Genomic DNA, 20,416 nt, shown 5'->3' on the forward strand with positions numbered 1-20,416 from the left:
CTGTTCTGGACATTTATGTAAATGAGCGCATATTTAACAAGATAGTGCCTCATTTGCAAATTGAAACATGCGATTTCAGAAAACTTGTGATACAAACAATACTTGTCTTAATGTAAGTAATTAACTTGGGACATTTCATGCTGCTATCTGTTAGTTAAAACCTTTACCCTACAGTCTTCACCTGTAGAAAATCATGGAATCAGCCGATAAAATATCCACTACATGTTTTTTAATTGTTGAATATCAACACCCTCGACTTCTCCAAAAAATAAAACCAATTCACAGACATGACCTCCGTGTCCTCACTGGTAGCTGAACCATTGGAAAAATTCACAATCATTTCACATCTGAATGAAAACATTTCACATGCAAAATGTCCACAAACCAACACGTCTGTATGCATGTGAATATAGATGAAATGTCTGAAAACCATGAGTCTGAATCTTGTGATCTGATCACATGCAGTCACATGATGCAGCCACTTTCTTTGTTCTAGTGTCTTTACTAGTGTTAATGTTCTACAGCTCTGGTCTTAGTCTATATGGTTATGAGGCATTGTCATCAGCTCGTGTGTCTTGAATGTATCGCTGCTCGCCTCACATGTGGATTGAAGCTGGAGGACAAGGTGCATTAAGGAGGCAATGATTGGTGAAAAAAAGCAGAGGAGGCAGAAGAGAGTAGCATTTTTGCCTGGGAGGTCATTTTTATTTAAAATGTCAATAACGTTCAAGTATTAAAGTCTTCAGGGCTCATATGTTATCATGACAGTTATTCATTGTTTTAAGCAGCTAAATCATTATGAACGGCATTTTTTAAAAAGGCACCAAGAAACATGACAAACCTTTGGGATTAGAGGGGATCAAAGGAGACTGTCCTACCACGAAAAAACGGCCATAGAAGTCGTTTGTTTAAGCAGCAATTACGACACATTTTTTAACGTTTATAGTTGTGCCACCCTCTAGTGGCCGTAGTAATTACGACAGGAGAAAAGTATAGGAGCGCCAAGTTCAAACAAACACAGGACTTTCACCCATTTGAAAATAAAGTTAAACCCTCTGAGGTCTAAGGGCATTTTCACATATCTTCTTAAATGTACCTTTTTAAGGATATTAGCATATAAAGTGTTCAGAACAAACTCAACTTTCTGTAAAGTGACGCCCACATTTCTTCTAGAGTGAAGTGTAAAGAGATAATTTGGCGTTAAAGATGAAACGTTGATGTTGGCTATTTGAAATTCCTCAAATCTCTTTTGAAAACAAACCTTAATGATGTGCTTGAAATGACTTGACCAAAGTATTTAGGGTTATATATGATTAATATAGTTAATAAACGTCTGAAATGAAATTTTGTAATATCGCTTTTTTAAGTTTTGTCAAACATCGTTTTGGACACACTGGTGCGTCTTTCGTCGGTTAACTTTACAGAATAAACTTTTCTACGTAACGTCACGTTTTGCGTTGCGCGTTTAAATGGAAGTTAAAGGTGCTGTAGGTGGGACTGCGAGGATCCAGGACTTAGCCAAAAGATTTGAACATCGACAGCTTCTCAGTCCCTCCCCCCCCTTTCTGCTAGAGCCCAAAACAGTCTCCTAAGCCCTTCCCCCCACAAGGGAGAATGAATGCGTGTACATGAGCAGTGATTGACATGCAGTTAGACACCCCCCCTGGCCCTGATTGGTGCATCTGAACAGGGAGCAGTAGATTTTTGCAAATCACACTACAGGCTGTAGGTTGTGCCAGAGGAGCTGGATTTATTTAAATGACCTGCTTCATGTAGTTCTACTGGGACATAGGGTCAGTTTCAGCAAATATGACAGAAAGGTAGTTGTATAAGTCTTACTTATTAGACCTTTAAGTAACGTCTGATTTTAACCCAAACCACAATCTTTTCCTAAACGGAACGGAGTAGTTTTTGTGCCTAAACATAACCAAACTGTGCAGTTTCACAATGTTATGTTCTCTGGTTTAGATATGAGGAAGGAAAACGCTCCTGTGGCTCGTACTAGAGGGGAGGAATAAATGACCGATATCGTCGTATATGTTTTGGAGGACTTGTTGAAACAAAGGAGGTATAAGGAAATTTCGATCTCTTTTGCCCCCAAACATCTAATAATATAAGGCAAGATACAAATATAGAAAAATCATCTTTACAAATAGAAAAATCTGCTTTAAAATCCTATCTTACTGAAATCTCAAATTCCTACCAATAAGCACCGGCTGTCCTACTTTATATTTATAGTACAGAGGAGAATCAGTCATATCAGCAGCACAACATCTTCAGGTACATGTACGCATTTTCACATCCACACGTCTTTATAACAATCAATGCATAAATTAGTGCAAACAACGAAAACATAAAAACAAATATGTCCGTCTCATTCTCGAAGTTCCAGCTTTCCGTCTCTGACTCTCCACCTCCAGCGCTGACATCGGTCCGGAGCGGGAACACAGCGCAGCCACAGACAAGACTCTTGGATCTCTTGTTCAAAGGACACCGTCTTCCTGTCCAGAGTCTCCAGAGTGAAGGCTTTCCCTGAGATCTGTTAACGACACATGAGATCATTCATGTGGACTTTGGTGGACTGAAATGTGTCTGTAGCATCAGGTATTGAAAAGGGTCGGATTCATAATGTCATCATTTTTAGATTATTATATATAAAGCTATTGTAGCTGCATGTGTTTTGCCAACATTTATGAACTTTGGCTTCTTCTATTTTTTGGGGGGCATTTTTGCAGAAAAACATGTTTATATTTCACAAAGTCATTATATCAGTATTTTCTAAAACACTGTCTTAAAGTTTGTGCAATTTTGAAGTACTTAAGTATTTCCATTTCATGCAACTCTATACTTGTAGTCCACTAAATGTCAGAGGGAAATACTTTTAACTCACTTAATTTATTTGACTGCTGTAGTAACTTGTTACTTATTGTAAACAGTACAATACATATGATAAACCTTTAAAATATGATGCATTGGTTGCAGATGCAGAAATCCCCTTCTTATCAAGTCAAGTCACATTTATTTATAAAGCCCAATATCACAAATCACATATCTGCCTCAGAGGGTTTTACAATCTGTACAGCATACAACACCCTCTGTCCTTAAACTCTCAAGTCATTTTAGTCTATAATTAAGTCCCTTCTTTTTTCAAAACGTCAGCAAATCTCCCTGTGAAGTGAAAATACTGTAGCTTTTCAGTGCATATCATTTAGTTTCTGAAATTAGGTTTCATTTCTCTTAAATCTAGTGCAGGGACGTGCCTCATACTTTCTGTTTCAGTTGTATTTATTCATCTGAGTTAAAAACAGGTTAAAATACTCTCAAAATAATTTTTTTTGGGAACCAATTTTGGCCAGAATTGTCTTTATAACATTGGCGCTTTTGCACTGTTAAAGATTGAACTTAAAGTAGTTAAAATTAGCCACACATTGGCACCCGGATAGCTCAGTTGGTAGAGCGGGCGCCCATATATAGAGGTTATCTCCTCGACGCAGCGGGCCCAGGTTCTACTCCAACTCCGACCTGCGACCCTTTGCTGTCATTCCCCCCTCTCTCAGCCCTTTCATGCCGAAAATACCCCAAAAATCATCTTAAAAAAACAAAAAAAGACCTGCAGCAGAGGTGGGATCCTATGTCAGGATATGGGAGGCGTACCAACCCAGCTATACTGTTTCCTTGGAAAAAAAAACCAGCTGGATACCTGAAAACCATCCCAAACATTCAAACAATCATCCATCTCACCTGATCACTAATTCCTATCGCAACGTGTCCCACTTTGACCTGCCGACGTTCACGTATCCTCAGACACTCGCCCTGGACGTTCTCAATCCAGATGTCAACACCTGGAGCGTCAGAGTAGTGAATAACAATCAAAAACAGAAGTCGGCCAGCGTATAAAGTGATACAGCCCTGCCATCCTACCTTCAAAGCAGTACGAGGAGGGCTGATTGGCCGAGGCCAACCACTCCAAGTGTCCGTCTGTCTGACTGTTGCAGGAGGAAAAGACTCCAGAGCTCAGATCGTCAGACGAGTGATCAGAGTCCTTAAAGGTGGAGAACGTTTTGGTTTTTTAGGGTTTGGATTTTTTCCCCGTGTACAGTACACATACACCTGCATCTATCAACACACACCTTCTCTGAGGCATCCATCTGCGATGTGTCCGAGCAGCTAAAACAGGACGGAGGATCGTCTCGAGGTTCAGGGGACGGGGTCGGGATGGTTGTGCCGATAGCTACGTCTAATGAGAGAAAACATATCAGCAGTTTCTGTTAACAACACGCTTTCCTTCCCACTAATGACAGTCATTGTTTTCTTTCATGTTTGAGTGCATTTACTACAAATCCAGTATAGGCTACTTTTCAAATCAACCCATTGACCACTTGATTCAATTTGCTAGTATTAGTCGTATCCATAAATGCCCAAATAACCAGGATCCTCAGGTGCTCGTCTTGGGGGAATCTGGCTCAGAAACCCAAGGCGCGTCTTTGCAAGGAGCTCCTTTGGACAGATAACCTTTTCTGTTTGAGGGATCAATATGTACTGCTGAACTCGTTCCTCACATCACAACGCAACATAAGTAAACTTGAATGAGTTTTACAAATAACCAGTATGATATGGCTAAGTGTACCCAGTCAACAAACCGTTAAAGAAGAGTGCATTTCAGTTGCTGAGCTGTCATCTCATCATGACGCTTCTGACTCACCGTCTCGAAGGTATTCCAGCTCTGGCTCTGATCCCCATGAATTGTCATTTGTCTGTTGGCCTTTTTGCAGCAAAGGGAAAATGCCTCGGAGAGCACGGAGATACTCTGTAGACATGGACGAGTCCCACTTTCCATCCTCGCCTTCCTCCTCCTCTTCATCTCCTTCCTCTTCCCAATCCCCCTCATAGTCCCTATCATTTTTCAGCCACTTTTCCTGAACGTGTTCCTCCTCTGCCATGTAGATATCGACCTCTGAATCAGAACCGGTGTCCCAGTCTTTTCCATCTGCAGTGTAATCCTCCTGCAGTGATTTTGGCCGAGACTCCCATTCCCTAGTTAAGGAATCTGTCTCCACTTCAGAGGCTTGGTCTGAGTCCCCATCTTTCCAGTCACTGCTGTCCTCTTCCACTGCTGTAGTCCTCCAGGGGCTCACCCAGTACATCGTGGCTGATGGTTTAGTTGGGATGATTCCAGGTGACAAAGAGAAAGGGGTGTCTTCATTCTGGCTCTTGTCATTATGCAGCTTCTCACAGGCACTTTTGACAGACCAGGGACTCAAACCTCCAACTGTGGAGCAAATTTAGAGTCTTCAGTGATGCAGATACAGATACACTGTTTCCTCCCTAAAAAACAGACAACCACCTATCTTCTAAAGTAAAAAAAAACGGTTTGGAGTGCCTCAAGGCTCAATCCTGGGTCCCTTTTTGTTAACCCCTATACTTGCTTCCTCTTGGGGATTATTTACAGCCATGGAGTCTCCTTTGATTTTTATGCTGGCGACACTCAGCTATAGCTTTCATGCTGCACTCTAATGTCTACCTGACTTCAAAAACTGAATGGCAAACCAATGTTCTTCAATTAAATCTGGATGTAAAGATTTTAATCACCATGTTACTGATCTCGTTGTCTTTTTATCAACTATAGAGCATTTCAAAGACTCCACCTACCTGTATACTTTTTTAAAAGACACTTAAAGTCATATACATGCTTTAATTTGTTGTGAGAGATCACTGAACTGTCCATACAAACCTTAATGTAACCTTCACTAAGTCTGTGTCCTTTTTAGTTAATTCAGCTTACTTTTATTTTATCTTTTTTATTTAGTCATTTAACCACAATTGTGTGTATTAAGCCTGTATATCTGTTTTCTGTATTCATTGCCCCGTTGTGGTTTCCTGTTCTGCTTTTGTGTTGTTAAGTCCTTTGTAATGTTTTGTTTTTAATGTAAAATATTTCATAACTTCTTCTTCTTCTCGTATTGCTTGATAGTTTAATTTTTTATGTTGTGTGGTACTTAGAAGTAGAAATGAGCTCTATCAATAAATAAAGAATAAATAATCTTTACATTATAAGATGATTCTTAAACATGTATCACATCAACCTGCTCTGAGGGCCTTGGTGGTTTTCCTCCGGAGCTCCTTTGCCGATGCTCGTCTGTCCGGGTTTTTCTGGAGTCCAGCCCTGAACACTTTGGCCGTGAAGTTGTTGCAGTTGGACGGCACCTCCCATAGAGGAGGAGGCTCGTTGACAATCTGACAAACGTATCACAGGAAATGTGAGAAAACCTCAATGCAGTTCTTTCCACTTCAGGGTGAAAACATCCCACTTTCTAATAAAGATAAAGAGGACTCTCACCTGGAGACACAGTGGGTGAGAGTAGTAGCGTATCCATGGGTGGCATCCGTTGAGCATGTGCAGCAGCATGCAGCAGCTGCTCCACACGTCCACCTTGGCACTCAGTTGATCCCCTCCTGCCACTTCGGGGGCCATGTGGGTCTCTGTGCCGGGGAAGGCAGCTCCTATATGGAAACAAGTGAGTAAGTGAATTCATTTTAACCCAGACCCTACATGTGAAAGGTGCAGGCAGGCTCCAGCTTCTGTGCTTCACATGTTCTGGCTCTGTCCAAGTTTTTTTTCTGGAAATCAATCTTTAATTCTTAGTCAGTGGCACAGGGCTCAGTCATTAACCCTTACCACTTGTTGCACTTTTTGGCCTCTCCCCAAAAACTAAAAAGTTGTCAAATCTTCATATGGTGGTCGGAAAGACGATGGTCGGAGAGCAACTTATTTTCGATTCCACTGTATGTCTGGCACATATTGCAGAATTGAGAATAAAGTTGCCTTGACTTGACTTAAGGGGTTGCATGCCTTCTGTACTTTAATAGCTAGACGGTTGATTCTCCTCAATATGAAATCAAGTTAACCACCTACTCAGATCAACTGGGTATGTGACTTGATGAGCTGCATCCATCTCAAAAATACAAGCTATCTGAGAGATGGAAGGGAGATACATTTAAGACGAGGTGGAACTTATTTATTTCCTACTTCTCTTCTATCAATGCCCCTGGGATCACTCCTATTCTCCCATTGCTGTTAATTTGTTCTCAAATGACACTCTGGAGACAACCAACCCGTCTCCAGAGTGAACAGTGAATTCATTTCAACCTCTCAGTCTTTTACTTCTTAATGACCTTGCCTTGATAATGGTACTCTTGTGGTTTATATACATGTTGACATGGCTAATCATCATGGACTCGCGAAGGAACCAGACAACACAAAACCCACCAGTCAGACTGACAATGAGGCAAAAAACAAATATAACAACGTTTCAAGGATTAACGACTTTTTAAATCACAACCTTTTTATTTCTCCCTGTAAAAAAAGTTGAATTGTAGTTATATTTGATGAATGGTAAATTTATAAATTTTTAAGTAACCCTTTGTCCTCTTTTAAGATAAGATACATCTTTATTTATCCAGAAGGAAATTGCTGATCTATTTAAAGTTCATTTGTGCAACCAAATCCAATAATGTGATCAATATCACGTGAATATTTGTGTTTAAATGTAAATTTTGTCACACTTTTTTGTTGACTTTTTAGACTTTACTCACCCCTGAATGCTTTGGTGCTCCATCCGTTGTCATCTAAAGTCTCTGAGAGACCAAAGTCACAGAGGAATGTGTCTCTGCAGTCTGCAGACAGCAGCACATTGTCAACTGGAATAAAATCAACACAGAGGATTCATTGGGACAGCTTGTTTTCATTTGGTGCTCATTATGAAACAGTTGAGTGAGAAATCAGGAGGCTGTCAGAGCCTGTCAGAGTGATGGGTTCACAGGGGGCCAAAGCTGTCTGGAGGTAGCACAAGGTAACCTCTTTCTTTTTTTTAAAGCATTTTTTCCACCCCTTCATGACGATCTGATATAATGAGAATGGTTAACTTGATGTTTGTTGGCTGAGTGAACATAGAGGGGAAACAGAGGGAGACGATTTGAGCAAGCCCCTTCCTCTTCAATCCTCTCAGTAGGGATTACTGAGGGTTTAGGGGTGAGGTGTCAGTTTAGGATTAGGTACTAACACGGGGGATACGATCTGACAGTAGAAACAGCAGCTAGAGGCTTTACTGGACTCCCTCCCTCCCTCCCTCCCTGTAAGTACTGCTGATTATATCAAAATCCAATCTACTTGCAGGGCCTCACAACAAACTAAACAAGCTGAATCTAAATGTACACATATCAACAACATAAAGAGCCCTGTCCAAAGACTGCAAGTACACAGCAGAGCTATTATAGTAAATGAAAACCAGCAGAAAATCAAATATCACGATTTTTTTTGACCAAATACCTCGATATCGATACCGCAACGATATTGTAGTGTTGACTATTGGTGCTTTCACAAAATATTTACACAATGAGATTTTTGATAAATAATCATCAGTAATGTGGATATAATGACTAAGTGGGTAAAGGCAAATAATAGAACAGTTACAACAGTCTGGTAAGTTCAGAAAATGACATCACTTTACTGTAATGCAGCCTTTAAAACCAGGAAAAGACAACACTTATGTTATATCACGATATTACGATATCCAAAATCTAAGATGATTTCTAGTCTCATATCACGATATTGATATAATATTGATATATTGCCCAGCTCTAAGTACTGGTAGTACAAGTTACTAAATTACTAGTTCCATTTTGTACAACATGTTGTTGTGATTGCTCGCTGGCTTTGGTGTGGACCCAAAAAGTTTGTCTACACCAGGGTTTGAGCGTTATACAGACTGTACAAATATTGCCATCCTCCACAGTAAAGGAAGATAAATGTTATACTCTTGTCCCGAGTAATCCTTCCTCCTGCTCGCATATATCCGAATATCCCTCGTTAGCTGAAGCTAACAACATTTTTGAGTAAACTAAAACTCAAAATAAACCAAATTGACCAACTGCCACTTTGCTCGTTTGAAAGCCATGATGTCTCTCTCTCATGGGTGGCCCAAATTCTCTGGGTGGGCAAAGCAGAGAAAGGGGAGGTAACCTTGCTCCTTATGACCTCATAAGGAGAAGATTCCTGATTGGCCCATCTGAGCTTTCATTGTCTCAAAGGCAGAGCAGGATACCCAGGGCTCGGTTTACACCTATCACCATTTCTAGCCACCGGGGGACCATAGGCAGGCTGGGGGAATGCATATTAATGTTGAACAAACCTCATGAAGTGAAATTTTCATGCCATGGGACCTTTAAAAACAACATGATGGAGTCATCAGAAGAAGAGTTGTGTGGAGCTAATAGGCTTAATTAGCTTTGTAGCAACTCATTTGACAATGGCCTAAATGGAACGGACGTTAATTAATATAGAAAAGTAGCACACTATAGCTTTAAGAAAAACTGAAACTAAATTGAAACTATATTGCCAGGTTAAAAACTATTAAAAAAATTATAAAAATGAATGTTAATCATTTCAGGTCTAGTTTTTTTAGCTATAATATAATTACTGGAACAAAAAGGAGACAGCATGAATTTCCCTCAACTCTCGTGACATTGAACCACACAAATTGAACGGACTTGACATGAGATGATGCTGTGCCCAACTAAAGCTGTGAAACAAACACTGTGGAGTACAAAATACAATATTTGCCTCTGAAATGTAGTAGAGTACAAGTATTATTATTATTATTATTATTATTATTATTATTATTATATTCATTTGTATATCTTGTAGGGCTGACCCCGAATAGTCGACAATTTCACGATTCAATCTTTGGAGCCTGATTTGAATCGTCGCGGTGAAAAAAAGGATAATTTCCTTCAGCCTATAAAGGGGTGCTGAATGTCTGAATTATGAAGTAAAAGTAGTCATGTGGACAAAAATCTGAAGCGTTTCTGGCACTGAAATAGCATAAAATGAAAATACTCAAGTACAAGTAGCTTGAAAAATTTTACTTGAGAATAAAGGATCTGGTGCTCAAAACAAATAAAAATACAACATACCTTTGACATCCAGGTGAAGGACCTTTCTGTGGTGCAGGTGCTCTAGTGCCCCCAGTGACTGATGGAGGTAGTGCAGGGCCAGATCCTCGGGGAGCGAGTGCATCTCTTTTACAAGCTGGGCCAAACATGCTGAAAGGTACAATATGTAACATTTCTGCATTAAAATGTCTAAAAACGACTGTACCTATGCTATATATTTGGTTGAGTTGTGTACTTACACTATCCCAAATGTTTCCAACAATTTTCAAACCCAGAGAAATCTGTAATTTTATTTCTGACACGGGCCGTTTGATTTAGTCGCCTGTCAGTGGCGTCATATAACCTTTGACCCCTCTGGTTACTCTAACTTCCGTCAGAACACGGTAATGTCGTGCCAGACCTTCCTCCACAGCGCTACGGAGGAGGGTCTGGCGAGTCCACACAGTATTTCGGGATGGGAGAGTAACTTGCTCTGGTTTATTGGCATTTCTTTACACCAATCACAATCGTCTTGGGCGGTGCTAAGCGCCAAGTGGAGCCGCGGTACCTCTGCAAAATAGCCTCTGGGAGGAACTTGTTTTAGTGGAACATGGGTACGTTCAAAAGTTGTTTTACTCGCGCAACAGAAAACTCAGATTGGACAGATAGTCTAGCTAGCTGTCTGGATTTACCCTGCAGAGATCTGAGGAGCAGTTAACCATAGTCCTCAGAAGTTAACATCCGAAAAGAGGGACATTCGGTGGAATTTACGACAGAACGAGAGCAATCCCGGAAGTGGAACGTCGTGGATATAGACTAAAACACGAGTACCCCAGATGATACGTTCGAGAGTAATTGTAAATCAAACAACGTCACAGAAAAAGTTACACTCTGTAAGCGAAATACTGCTTTTTTTTCCTGCCCCACCGCATCATTTTGTCATTTGATTACATGCAACTTTGCAACACAATAATACAGCAGATACCTTATTTATTGACACATTTCAATATCGATCGTAACCTTCACTGTTACTGAGTCTGAAGCATCTCTTTCACAAGCTGGGCCAAACATGCTGGAGAGATTTTGGAAAAATCTTTATTTTCACACTGCAATTTACTGGCTGTAAGTGGTCCCTTATAATGCATAAAGAGTAGAGTATTTGTGTTTTGTATTATTGAGACTGAAGCTGTTTTACCTGGCTTCAGGTCCATGAAGAGCACGATGTTGAGGCCCTCCCTCACAGCCCCAAAGAGCTCCACAACACGAGGAGAGTTGAGAGCGCTCCACGTGCTCACCTCCTCGCTGCTGAAGTGACTCAGTGGGATCTGAGATCAGTGGAAACAAAATGTGCTGAATAACACTTCAATCATTTTTAACTCAATCATTGTGTTTCGGTGTCGATGGAGCCGGAGACTTTGGGTGGTGCATATCTGGCTGTTTATGGTTTTAAGTGACTCACTCTTTCTTTCTTGGCTTACCCTCTTGGCAGCACACTGGAATCCAGTCCTTTTGTCCCGGACGCAGAAGACATCACCGTACGAGCCGTTCTGGATGTTGTGAAGGATGCAGTACTCCTCTCCCTCCCTGTACTGAGAACTGCTGGGCTGAAGTTGCTGAAGGATGATATATGTAATAGGAATATTATTAGTGTGAATGCTGAAGGCATTATTTTTCTGTACCCTTTTTTTGCACATTAATTCCTTCCACATTTTTCGACATAGAAACTTCATTCAATCATCAAAACGTTCGGCACGATTAGGATGTTCTTTCTTCTACACAACATTTCCATAACTTACAAAATCTCTGAAATATTTAACTTTTTCGGGGAAGTTTTCCCCATTCAAGTAAATGGACGGAATTTTCTAATTTGACACAAATTCACTTCAAAAGGTTTCACCTATTTCACACATTCAGTGTATCGTCAGCCTTTCAACATACAGCATTCACACTGCAATTTCTTCACAAATTGCATTCTCTAGTTATACATACTTATTTCTATGATTAAAGTACACGTCGACAGTGTAAATTGGGGCTGAGAAGCTAAAGGGTAAATCAACACAATCAGAAAGCCTGGTGCACTTTGGCCACACCCCAATCAGTGATGTCACAGCAGGTGTTTCCTGTGTGTAGTCAAAGGAAAACACACTTTCTTTACTCAAGTCACTCAGTTTGTTAAACAACACAAAAGCATTACGCTTTAGGAAAATGTAAAGCTTTTTCCCCCCCGTGCTAAATCTGCAATGGAAAAAGGAGCACGGGGCACCGCGGTCGAGCCGAGCCGATCCGAGCTGAGCTGGTAGTAGCAGTGGGTAAGAGCCAGTAGTATATATCCTCGACGTTCCACTTCCAGGATTACTCAGGTGTCTTTTCGGCAGGATGTCCGTTACCTTCCTCTTTCTCTGTTTTGTAATATTTATCTAACGGAGATCTATTTATTATGTTTTGTGATCATTTTTTATTGGTATTTACAAAAAATTAAATAGGCTGAGGTTACAAGTTGATTGCCTATAAATAAACTCAATATATTCATAAATGTACATTCAAAAATACAAAAGAAATTTGACGATTGTGATTGGTTTAAAGAAATGCCAATAAACCAGAGCACATTTTTCTCCCATCCAGGAATACTGTGTGGAGTAGCCAGACCTTCCTCCGCGGCGCTGTGGAGGAAGGTCTAGCAATTTGAGACTAATGGAGACCAAACACAGAGCTAAAAGAGAAAGAATATCCAAATTAAATTTGACAGTTGGAATACAACTCCACATGCAACCCTGTCTCCTAAAAGAAAATACGTTTATATAAGACTAAACTGTTTTCCCAATTACATTGTGCTGATAGAAATGATCGCTGGCTGGATTATGGTCACGGGTAACGATTTTTTGAGTGAATGAAGTGCTACATTTATTCATTGAGCGTAATAACAGTGAGGTGATCGGGATGGGTGGTGGGCACACAAGGCGCAGCAAGACCAGGGTTAGATTAGGGAAAGATGGGGGTTTTGGTGACAGTGATTCATGTCACTGCTGACTCAAGACCACAATGTTTCCCTAAGCTCAACCAAGTGCTGTGAGTGCCTAAACACAACCATGAATATGTTTAATAACGCTGTAGTCACTGTGAATTGTTGATATTTATGATTTGGTCGACAAATCGATTAGTTGATTCAACGACAGAACACGATTCCCCACAAAGAATCGTGCAAAAGCACCACTTTAAAGCTATAGTGCATAGTTTCTGTTGCCCCGCACTAAAGCTTTAAGTCTTGTGTTCACCAGAGATGAGCTCAGAAGTTTTTTGGAAATAAGTTATTCAACATGAAAAAGTATTAAAAAAAATGACAAATCGACTAAAGAATTCTTAGACGATTAGTTGACTTGTTGTAAAGGTAATTTACAGGAGACAGGGCTGCCACATGGATGCTTATGTTGCTACATGTCTACTGGATGTGTAAATATGGAACTATTTGCTAACATCACCATCATAACTTCTTTAAAAACTGATAATATGTCAGAAGCTGTGTTTTGAGCTTGTTTTGCTGCCAACAAGTGGCCAGAAAAGGTTAATCTGACAGAAAAAACCCATTTTATGAACCAGGTTTATAGATTTTATGGTCAACAAAGCTTCAAATGAATGCTACTTTATACCCAACTCCACTGCATTTTAGATGGGAAATATTCCACTTTTTACTCCACATTTATTTGATGCTATTGGTTGCATTATGGGAAATGTAGGATGCAGCATTATTTGAGCTTGACCCATATTAGGGACTAAAAGTGACGACATCTCGGCTTCTGCTGCTTCTTTTTTGACCAGTTTCTTCTTTTAATTTGTGTCTCTTGAGTCCCAGAAGAACTATGGAAGTGTAGTAGTACTAAACCCCTTCAAAATAAAACTCTGAATACTTGTATTTCCTGCTGTGACTTCACCGACTGTGGTATTGATAAAAATGCATGGTTGAAACGTTGAACTCGTAGCTTATAATGGGATTCATTTTCACATCAGACAGTGTAAATAAAGTGGATGTAAAAGTCTTACATGATGAAATATGAGTCCTTCGTTGACAGATGTTGTGGTCTTCCAGGCGTTCAGAGTCTGTTTGATCAAATCTCTAAAGAAAGGTGAAACAAAGAGCTTTGGCAGCCGTGTCACTCTGCCTCTTAGGCCGTCCAAAACAGTGTCAATATCACTCACGTCATCGAAACTAAAGGCACACTGGAATGTATTCACAGCGCTTGTGGTGTCTGAATTTCCCAGCAGGCTTTGAACACACCCTGTAGAGTCAAAATCCCACTCAGCATGACAGTTGGAGGTAAAACCAGACACCTGCATCAGGTCAAAGGTTAAACTTGACATTCTGGCTTCAACTCCAAAACTTGCTGGTGTTTGTGTGTCGTCCTCTGCGCCGCAGGACGAGTCCGACTCACTTTCGTGAGTGCAAATAGACTCAGAGTCCTGCTCCAGGCCGCAATCAGAGTCCGAGCCTCCTCCGGGGTCCGAGCTGGAAGTGTCGTCTGTATCTACTGGTAGTAATCCTCTTACACACACATCTGCACAGCCTTCGTACACGCTGGAGTCTCCCAGGCAGCGATCAGTGAACTGAGGAGGAGGCGGTATGATCTCAGCGGATGATGATGACGTCGTCTCTCTGCCCGCAGACTTCAGCCAATCAATCTCCTGCACCCACAGGCCCCGGATGATTGGACGTTCTTCCCCGTCCTCCTGGATCTGTCGTCTGGTTTTCCTGCATTGTTTCTTCTGGAAGTGGTGGAGCGGGAGATGGGTGGCCACAGCGAAGTCCTCGTCCTCCGTGTCACTCAGGAGGGAAGTTTCCATGCTGAGAGACCTGCAAAGTACCAGCTATATGTCATGATCAGGGTACGAACTAAAGCTCTGCAAGTGTAAGGGTTAATACCTAACCCTTTAACTTAAAACTTAAAATAACTTTTATGTCATTATTGCTTCTTTTTCCAAATTATTCTGATGGCATAACATTAAATGAATAAAAAAAATGTTTGTGCTCTCTCGGCTGGAGTGTTTCTTTTGTTGAGACATACTGATGGTGATGTGGAGTGTACGTGGTGAGGTACCTTTGCTTCTTGAGCAGCTGAGATCTTGAGTAAGGGCACTGTGTGTTGGTAGGGCTGAACTCCTGAAAGTCTTCTCCTGGGACAGACAAATGTTTAGCTGAAATGTTATAGAAACTGCTGTTCAAAAACAATAATACATTCAGCCAAATACTACAAAGAGGGGTGAAGAGAAAGCATGAGTTTAAGCTCTTAAAAGCAAAAGTGCAACATTTTGGGAAATGACAAGTAGGTAATTTGTACATTTTTAGTCTAGCATTGCCAGACCTTCCTCCACAGCGCCGCGGAGGAAGGTCTGGCTACTCCACACAGCATTCTGGGATGGGAGAAAAATGTGCTCTGGTTTATTGGCATTTCTTTAAACCAATCACAATCGTCTTGGGCGGTGCTAAGTGCCGGATGGAGCCCTGGTGCCTCTGCAAAATAGCCTCGGGAAGGAACTTGTTTCGGTGGAACGTGTGTACGTTCAAAAGTAGTTTTAGTCGTGCGAAAGAAAACTCAGATTGGACAGATAGTCTAGCTAGCTGTCTGGATTTACCCTGCAGAGATCTGAGGAGCAGTTAACCACAGTCCTCACAAATCCACCAAAGGTTAGAACGCCAACACAAAGAAAGAGGAAGGTAACGGTCATCCGGCCGTAATGTGGGATATCTGGCGGGATTTACAGCACCTGAACAATCCTGGAAATGAAACGTCAGCGATGTAGACTAGTTCATTTTTAACGGGGTGGGATGGATAGTTTACAAATCTGTCTGCTACTTCAGCAGACGGATGGTCAGTGTCATGGATTTATCAATACACAGTAAAGGCGCTGACACACCAACCCGATTATCTGCCGTCGGACAGTCTGGCGAGGTCAGTGACTCGAGTCTGTTTGGTTTGTTCAAATCCGGGAGCAGCCAGACCCACGTGACGCGTTTGTCCAATCAGCTGCCGGTTTTCATTTTTTGGGTGACAATGCAGATTAGCGCCGCCTGCTGTTATGGAGACGTATTACGTCAAATATGCGTATTTTCCAAAAATGTTGAAACACTCCTTTAACATACATCAGTGCTTTAAATGTTGTTTTACTAAAATCACTTGCTTACAACCACATAAAAGCCCAAATTAGTATTTTAAATTGAAGCAGCAGAAGCTGAGATGTCCTGACTTTAAGCCTCTGGATAAATTAAGATAGAAATACCTAGACTATGTGCCATAATGCACCTCATGCCCACTTTTATTCACTTCTTTATCACCGTTTGATGTGGGAAAGTTTCAGTGCACTCAAACTAATCAAACACTGTGCAATATTTTTTTCATCCAGGAGAAAAGACATGCCAATCGAGTAGAGGTTTTTACCCGAATCCCCCTAAAAATCCATCATGATTACACTTGTTCATCACAGATAGCACCAGTGAAAACTAAGCCTGTTTCCCCAATAATAATTTAGGCCTCTTTGTGGTCATTCCCATGCTTCATTCATTGATCCACGTACTCTCGGCCTGCGCGACGATGGAAACACAGGGATCCTCATCCGTCACTTCCTTCCCCTCAGTGGCCACGTGTTTGGCGGTGCCGAGCTGCATCACCCGACTCAGATGAGGGGCGATGGCTTGGACCAGCGAGTCCTTCTCCTCCTCACGTCTTTGGCCGTTGTTGTCCTCTTTGCCAAGAAACGAGAGTTCAGATCCTCCGGTCACGATGACAAACGACGTGTTGGAGTTGAACATCCGGGGTATGGCCATTTCTCCGTTGCTGTGCATCTGCTGTAGGAACTGGGAAAGAGGATGAACAAAACATGTCAGTATTTAGATGTTGTCTGGGGATGTTTAAACCCTCTGAACATGGAAATCTAAGCCAAAGACAGAAAGATAACCAATAACAAAAAGACACTGTGAAGCATGAATTTGTTTCATCAACAATTCGACAAGCTCTACAAAGAATTAAGAGATGGAAAAAGGGAGTCAGCAAGTCTACTTCATTAGCCAGTATATGTGTGTATATATACGTATGTGTTTTTATGTATGTATGTATGTATGTATGTTTGCATGTATGTATGTACGTCTGTATGTATGTATGTATGTATGTACGTACGTACGGTATGTATATATGTATGTACGTATGGTATGGTATGTATGTATGTATGTATGTATGTATATCCATCTGTCCGTCTGTCTATATGTGACATTTTGAACCTAATGTTGGTGCTAGATGATAACTCAGAGGATCATTAACGTCATAAGGATCATCACCGTAGAACCATGAATGTCTGCACCAAATCTGTTGCCAATCCATTAAGTAGATGTTGAGATATTTCACTTGGAGTTTAAGTGTAAATTTTGACCAGCAGGTGGCACTAGATGAAAAGTCAGAGGATCACCAAAATCATTAGTGTTCATCCTCTGGAGCCCATGAATATCTGTACGAAACTGAATGTTGATTCATCCAATAATTGTGGAGATATTTAACTCTGGAGCAATGTGATGGACCTACCGACCAACGCTAGCGTGGCTAAAAAACAAAGACGCTATCAGCCAGAAACATGCACCTCTAATTATGTTGATCAATTATAAACTATAAGAGGCAGCAACACACACAGAGAGAATATTATTTTAACTGTGGTTGTCAGTAGATTTTAAGTGACGTTCATATAAGAGGCTTTTCCACACTAATTTTTTGACAAGAAGAAAAGCCCTCGTAATACAAAAACACCTCATGTCAAATCAAAAATAACAGAAACAGCTGATTTGTAATTGCCAATCATTTGAGTGTTCGTGGCCGGGCGTGAATGAACAGACACCACCAGCGATCCTGGCAAGGTCAGTATAAATAGCATGCAGAGATTTGGCACCCAGGGAAGCAGCCGCATGCCTTCCACTGCGCCGGGCCAGCTGTCCAAGTCTCTCTTCCTCAAACACTCGCCATGTTGACAGCGAACACACACACACACACACACACACACACACACACACACACACACACACACACACACACACACACACACACACACACACACACACACACACACACCTGAAGTCCTACAGAGCTATCTGAAGAACTTTTGTTTGACAATGTAAGGACGTCAACATTTGAAAACAAGGAAATAAACACGTGTTTACTTTGACCTAAAACTAAAACTACTCTAGTATTGTGAAGTTTACAGAGCTGCTGTCTAAAAAAAGGTGTTGAGGACAGGTAAAATAAAAAGATCACCTGAGCAACATTCCCAAAGTACAGAAACTCAGAGAAGTTCAAGATAAGACAAAGACTTCAACTAAGACAAAGACTAAGATAAGATGAAATAAAAGATAAGATTAAGATAAGACAAAGACTAAGTTACGATAAGACAAAGACTAAAATAAGGCAAGGACTAAGACAAAGATAAGATAAAGGTAAGACAAGATACGATCAGGATAAAAGATAAGACAAGGACCAAGATAACACAAATATAAGATAAGACAAAGACCTTAAGATAAGGATAAAGACAAAGACTAAGACGGGACAAGGACTTAGACTAAGATAACACAAAGATAAGTAAAACCTTTCAGGTGTTGCAGCAGCACACTGACAGAGATACAGTAAAAAAAGAAAGTAAAATATATAAATAAAAGATATATAAAACTAAAATAGGAATAGAATAAAACAACCGAATTGTACACGAGCACTTGGAGACAAACATTAGAAGTTAAAGTGACAATAAACTATCATTTAAACTTCCTGGTACTAAAGTGACTTTTTAAGACTCCCTCAATCTTCCAGGACATGAAAGATCATTGATCCCAAATACTCTTCCCATGGTGCACCACTAACTACACTTCCTGTCGGCTCCAGTGCTTCCCACCCCCGTGACCTGAGAGCGAGAACACCTCCGACAGAACAAAAGTCGGCCTTGACGCTGTGGTTTAAAGTTTCCAGCCGGGTGAAACTGGGCACCAGCAGAGCACATTACCTCAGAAAGTGCGGATCAGTGCCTCCTCTTCACCGGGTCTCGGGTTCAGGTGAGATCCCTCGGCTGTAGAAAGAGAAGAATAACACGGAGAATGGTTTCCTGACTGTCTGTCTGGTATCTGTCTCTCTGCTCGTCCTGCTGCGTGTTAATGTCCAAGTGGAACCTACCGGCTTTCTGCCCCCACAGGCTCTGCTGATTGGTCGACCATGTGTGTGAGTTACGAGCTCTAACACCTCAGTCACCCCGGCCCCAACACACACACCCACCAACCCCCCCCAAAACACCCAACACACCCAACACACCCAACACACCCACCACCCACACACACTCCGGATGGATTCCCTAGATGCCCTCTGTGACACTTTGGATCTTCATTCATTTCTTACATTGCACTGTAACTTTTATTCCTTTACTTCATACCGGTCTTATTCCATCTAAGTTTTTATAATCTCGTCAATTTTTAATTGTTTTAACTGCTCTTTAATGTTTTATGTGAAAGCACTTTGAATCAGGGCTGCAACTAACAATTATTTTCATTGCCTGACGATTATTTTCCCGATGAATCAATTAGTTTGTTTGGTTTATAAAATGTCAGAAAATGGTTTAAAATGTGGATCAGTGTTTCCCAAAAAGCCCAAGATGTCGTCCTCAAATGTCTCGTTTTATCCACAACTCAAAGATATTCAGTTTACTGTCACAGAGGAGAGAAGAAACTAGAACATATTCTCATTCAACAAGCTGCAATCAATGGATTTAGACTTTTTTTCATAAAAAAATGACGCAAACAATTGATATAATTGACAACTAATCGATTCATCTTTGCAGCTCCACTTTGAATTACCATCTTGCTGAAATGTGCTATATACAGTCATGTGAAAAAATTAGGACACCCATGGTAAAGTTGACTAAAAAGAGGAATAAAAAAAATCATCTTTTGGAAATTGATCTTAATGCCTTAATTAAAAAAAATAGGAAAAATCCAACCTTTAAGGACACCAATTGTCCTTGTGAATGAATAATGTATCGTAAATAAATAAATGTTCTTCCTTAAAATACAGGGGGCATAAGTGAGTCCACCCCTATGTTAAATTCCCATAGAGACAGGCAGATGTTTATTTTTAAAGGCCAGTTATTTCATGGATCCAGGATACTATGCATCCTGATAAAGTTCCCTTGGCCTTTGGAATTAAAATAGCCCCCCCACATCACATACCCTTCACCATACCTAGAGACTGGCATGGTTTTATTTCAGTTAGCCTAATGCTAACTGCCAATTTCTCCCTTAATCGTATTCCGAACGAGCCACCATTATGGTCATGGAGAAGCCGGACCCACGTGAGAGTTCGTCCAATAAACTGCCAGTTTTCATTTTTTGGGCGACAATACAGATTAGCGCCACCTACAGTTATGGGGACGTATTACGTCTCTCGCACGCGCAGAACGTACGCTCAAGTCGGCGTCACTCCGGTGT

The 20,416-nt window shown here is 40.9% G+C and overlaps 1 protein-coding gene across 2 annotated transcripts; it reads right to left on the minus strand.

Annotated features, from left to right (window-relative positions):
• Nucleotides 1-1,758: 1,758 nt before the first annotated feature.
• On the minus strand, nucleotides 1,759-19,071 carry map3k14b (mitogen-activated protein kinase kinase kinase 14b). 2 transcript variants are annotated; one of them, XM_028567336.1, is made up of 15 exons: nucleotides 18,946-19,071; nucleotides 16,492-16,771; nucleotides 15,018-15,093; nucleotides 13,966-14,773; nucleotides 11,409-11,543; nucleotides 11,126-11,255; nucleotides 9,973-10,101; nucleotides 7,594-7,698; nucleotides 6,338-6,501; nucleotides 6,084-6,234; nucleotides 4,703-5,269; nucleotides 4,131-4,237; nucleotides 3,922-4,042; nucleotides 3,742-3,842; nucleotides 1,759-2,539 (listed from the first exon to the last, which is right to left on the minus strand). In XM_028567336.1, the coding sequence occupies exons 2-15, from the start codon at nucleotides 16,757-16,759 to the stop codon at nucleotides 2,375-2,377; spliced, it is 3,027 nt and encodes a 1,008-aa protein (XP_028423137.1). In that variant the 5' UTR covers nucleotides 16,760-16,771; nucleotides 18,946-19,071; the 3' UTR covers nucleotides 1,759-2,374. The 2 variants fall into 2 exon arrangements, with proteins under 2 accessions (XP_028423137.1, XP_028423138.1); XM_028567337.1 differs by lacking the exons at nucleotides 3,742-3,842; nucleotides 3,922-4,042; nucleotides 4,131-4,237 and having other exon boundaries at nucleotides 2,396-2,539.
• Nucleotides 19,072-20,416: the final 1,345 nt, after the last annotated feature.

This window comes from Perca flavescens, chromosome 21 (genome assembly GCF_004354835.1).
Source record: "Perca flavescens isolate YP-PL-M2 chromosome 21, PFLA_1.0, whole genome shotgun sequence".
NCBI lineage: Eukaryota > Metazoa > Chordata > Actinopteri > Perciformes > Percidae > Perca > Perca flavescens.

What these genes read in the sequence shown, in the direction of transcription:
- map3k14b (XM_028567336.1), bottom strand. Translation starts at nt 16,759, where the DNA reads ATGCACAGCAACGGAGAAATGGCCATACCCCGGATGTTCAACTCCAAC. An exon ending in AAGGACTCATATTTCATCAT is followed by an intron (nt 11,544 to 13,965) that starts GTAAGACTTTTA and finishes ATCATCCTTCAG; the next exon opens with CAACTTCAGCCCAGCAGTTC. An exon ending in CCTTCACCTGGATGTCAAAG is followed by an intron (nt 7,699 to 9,972) that starts GTATGTTGTATT and finishes ATTTTATTCCAG; the next exon opens with TTGACAATGTGCTGCTGTCT.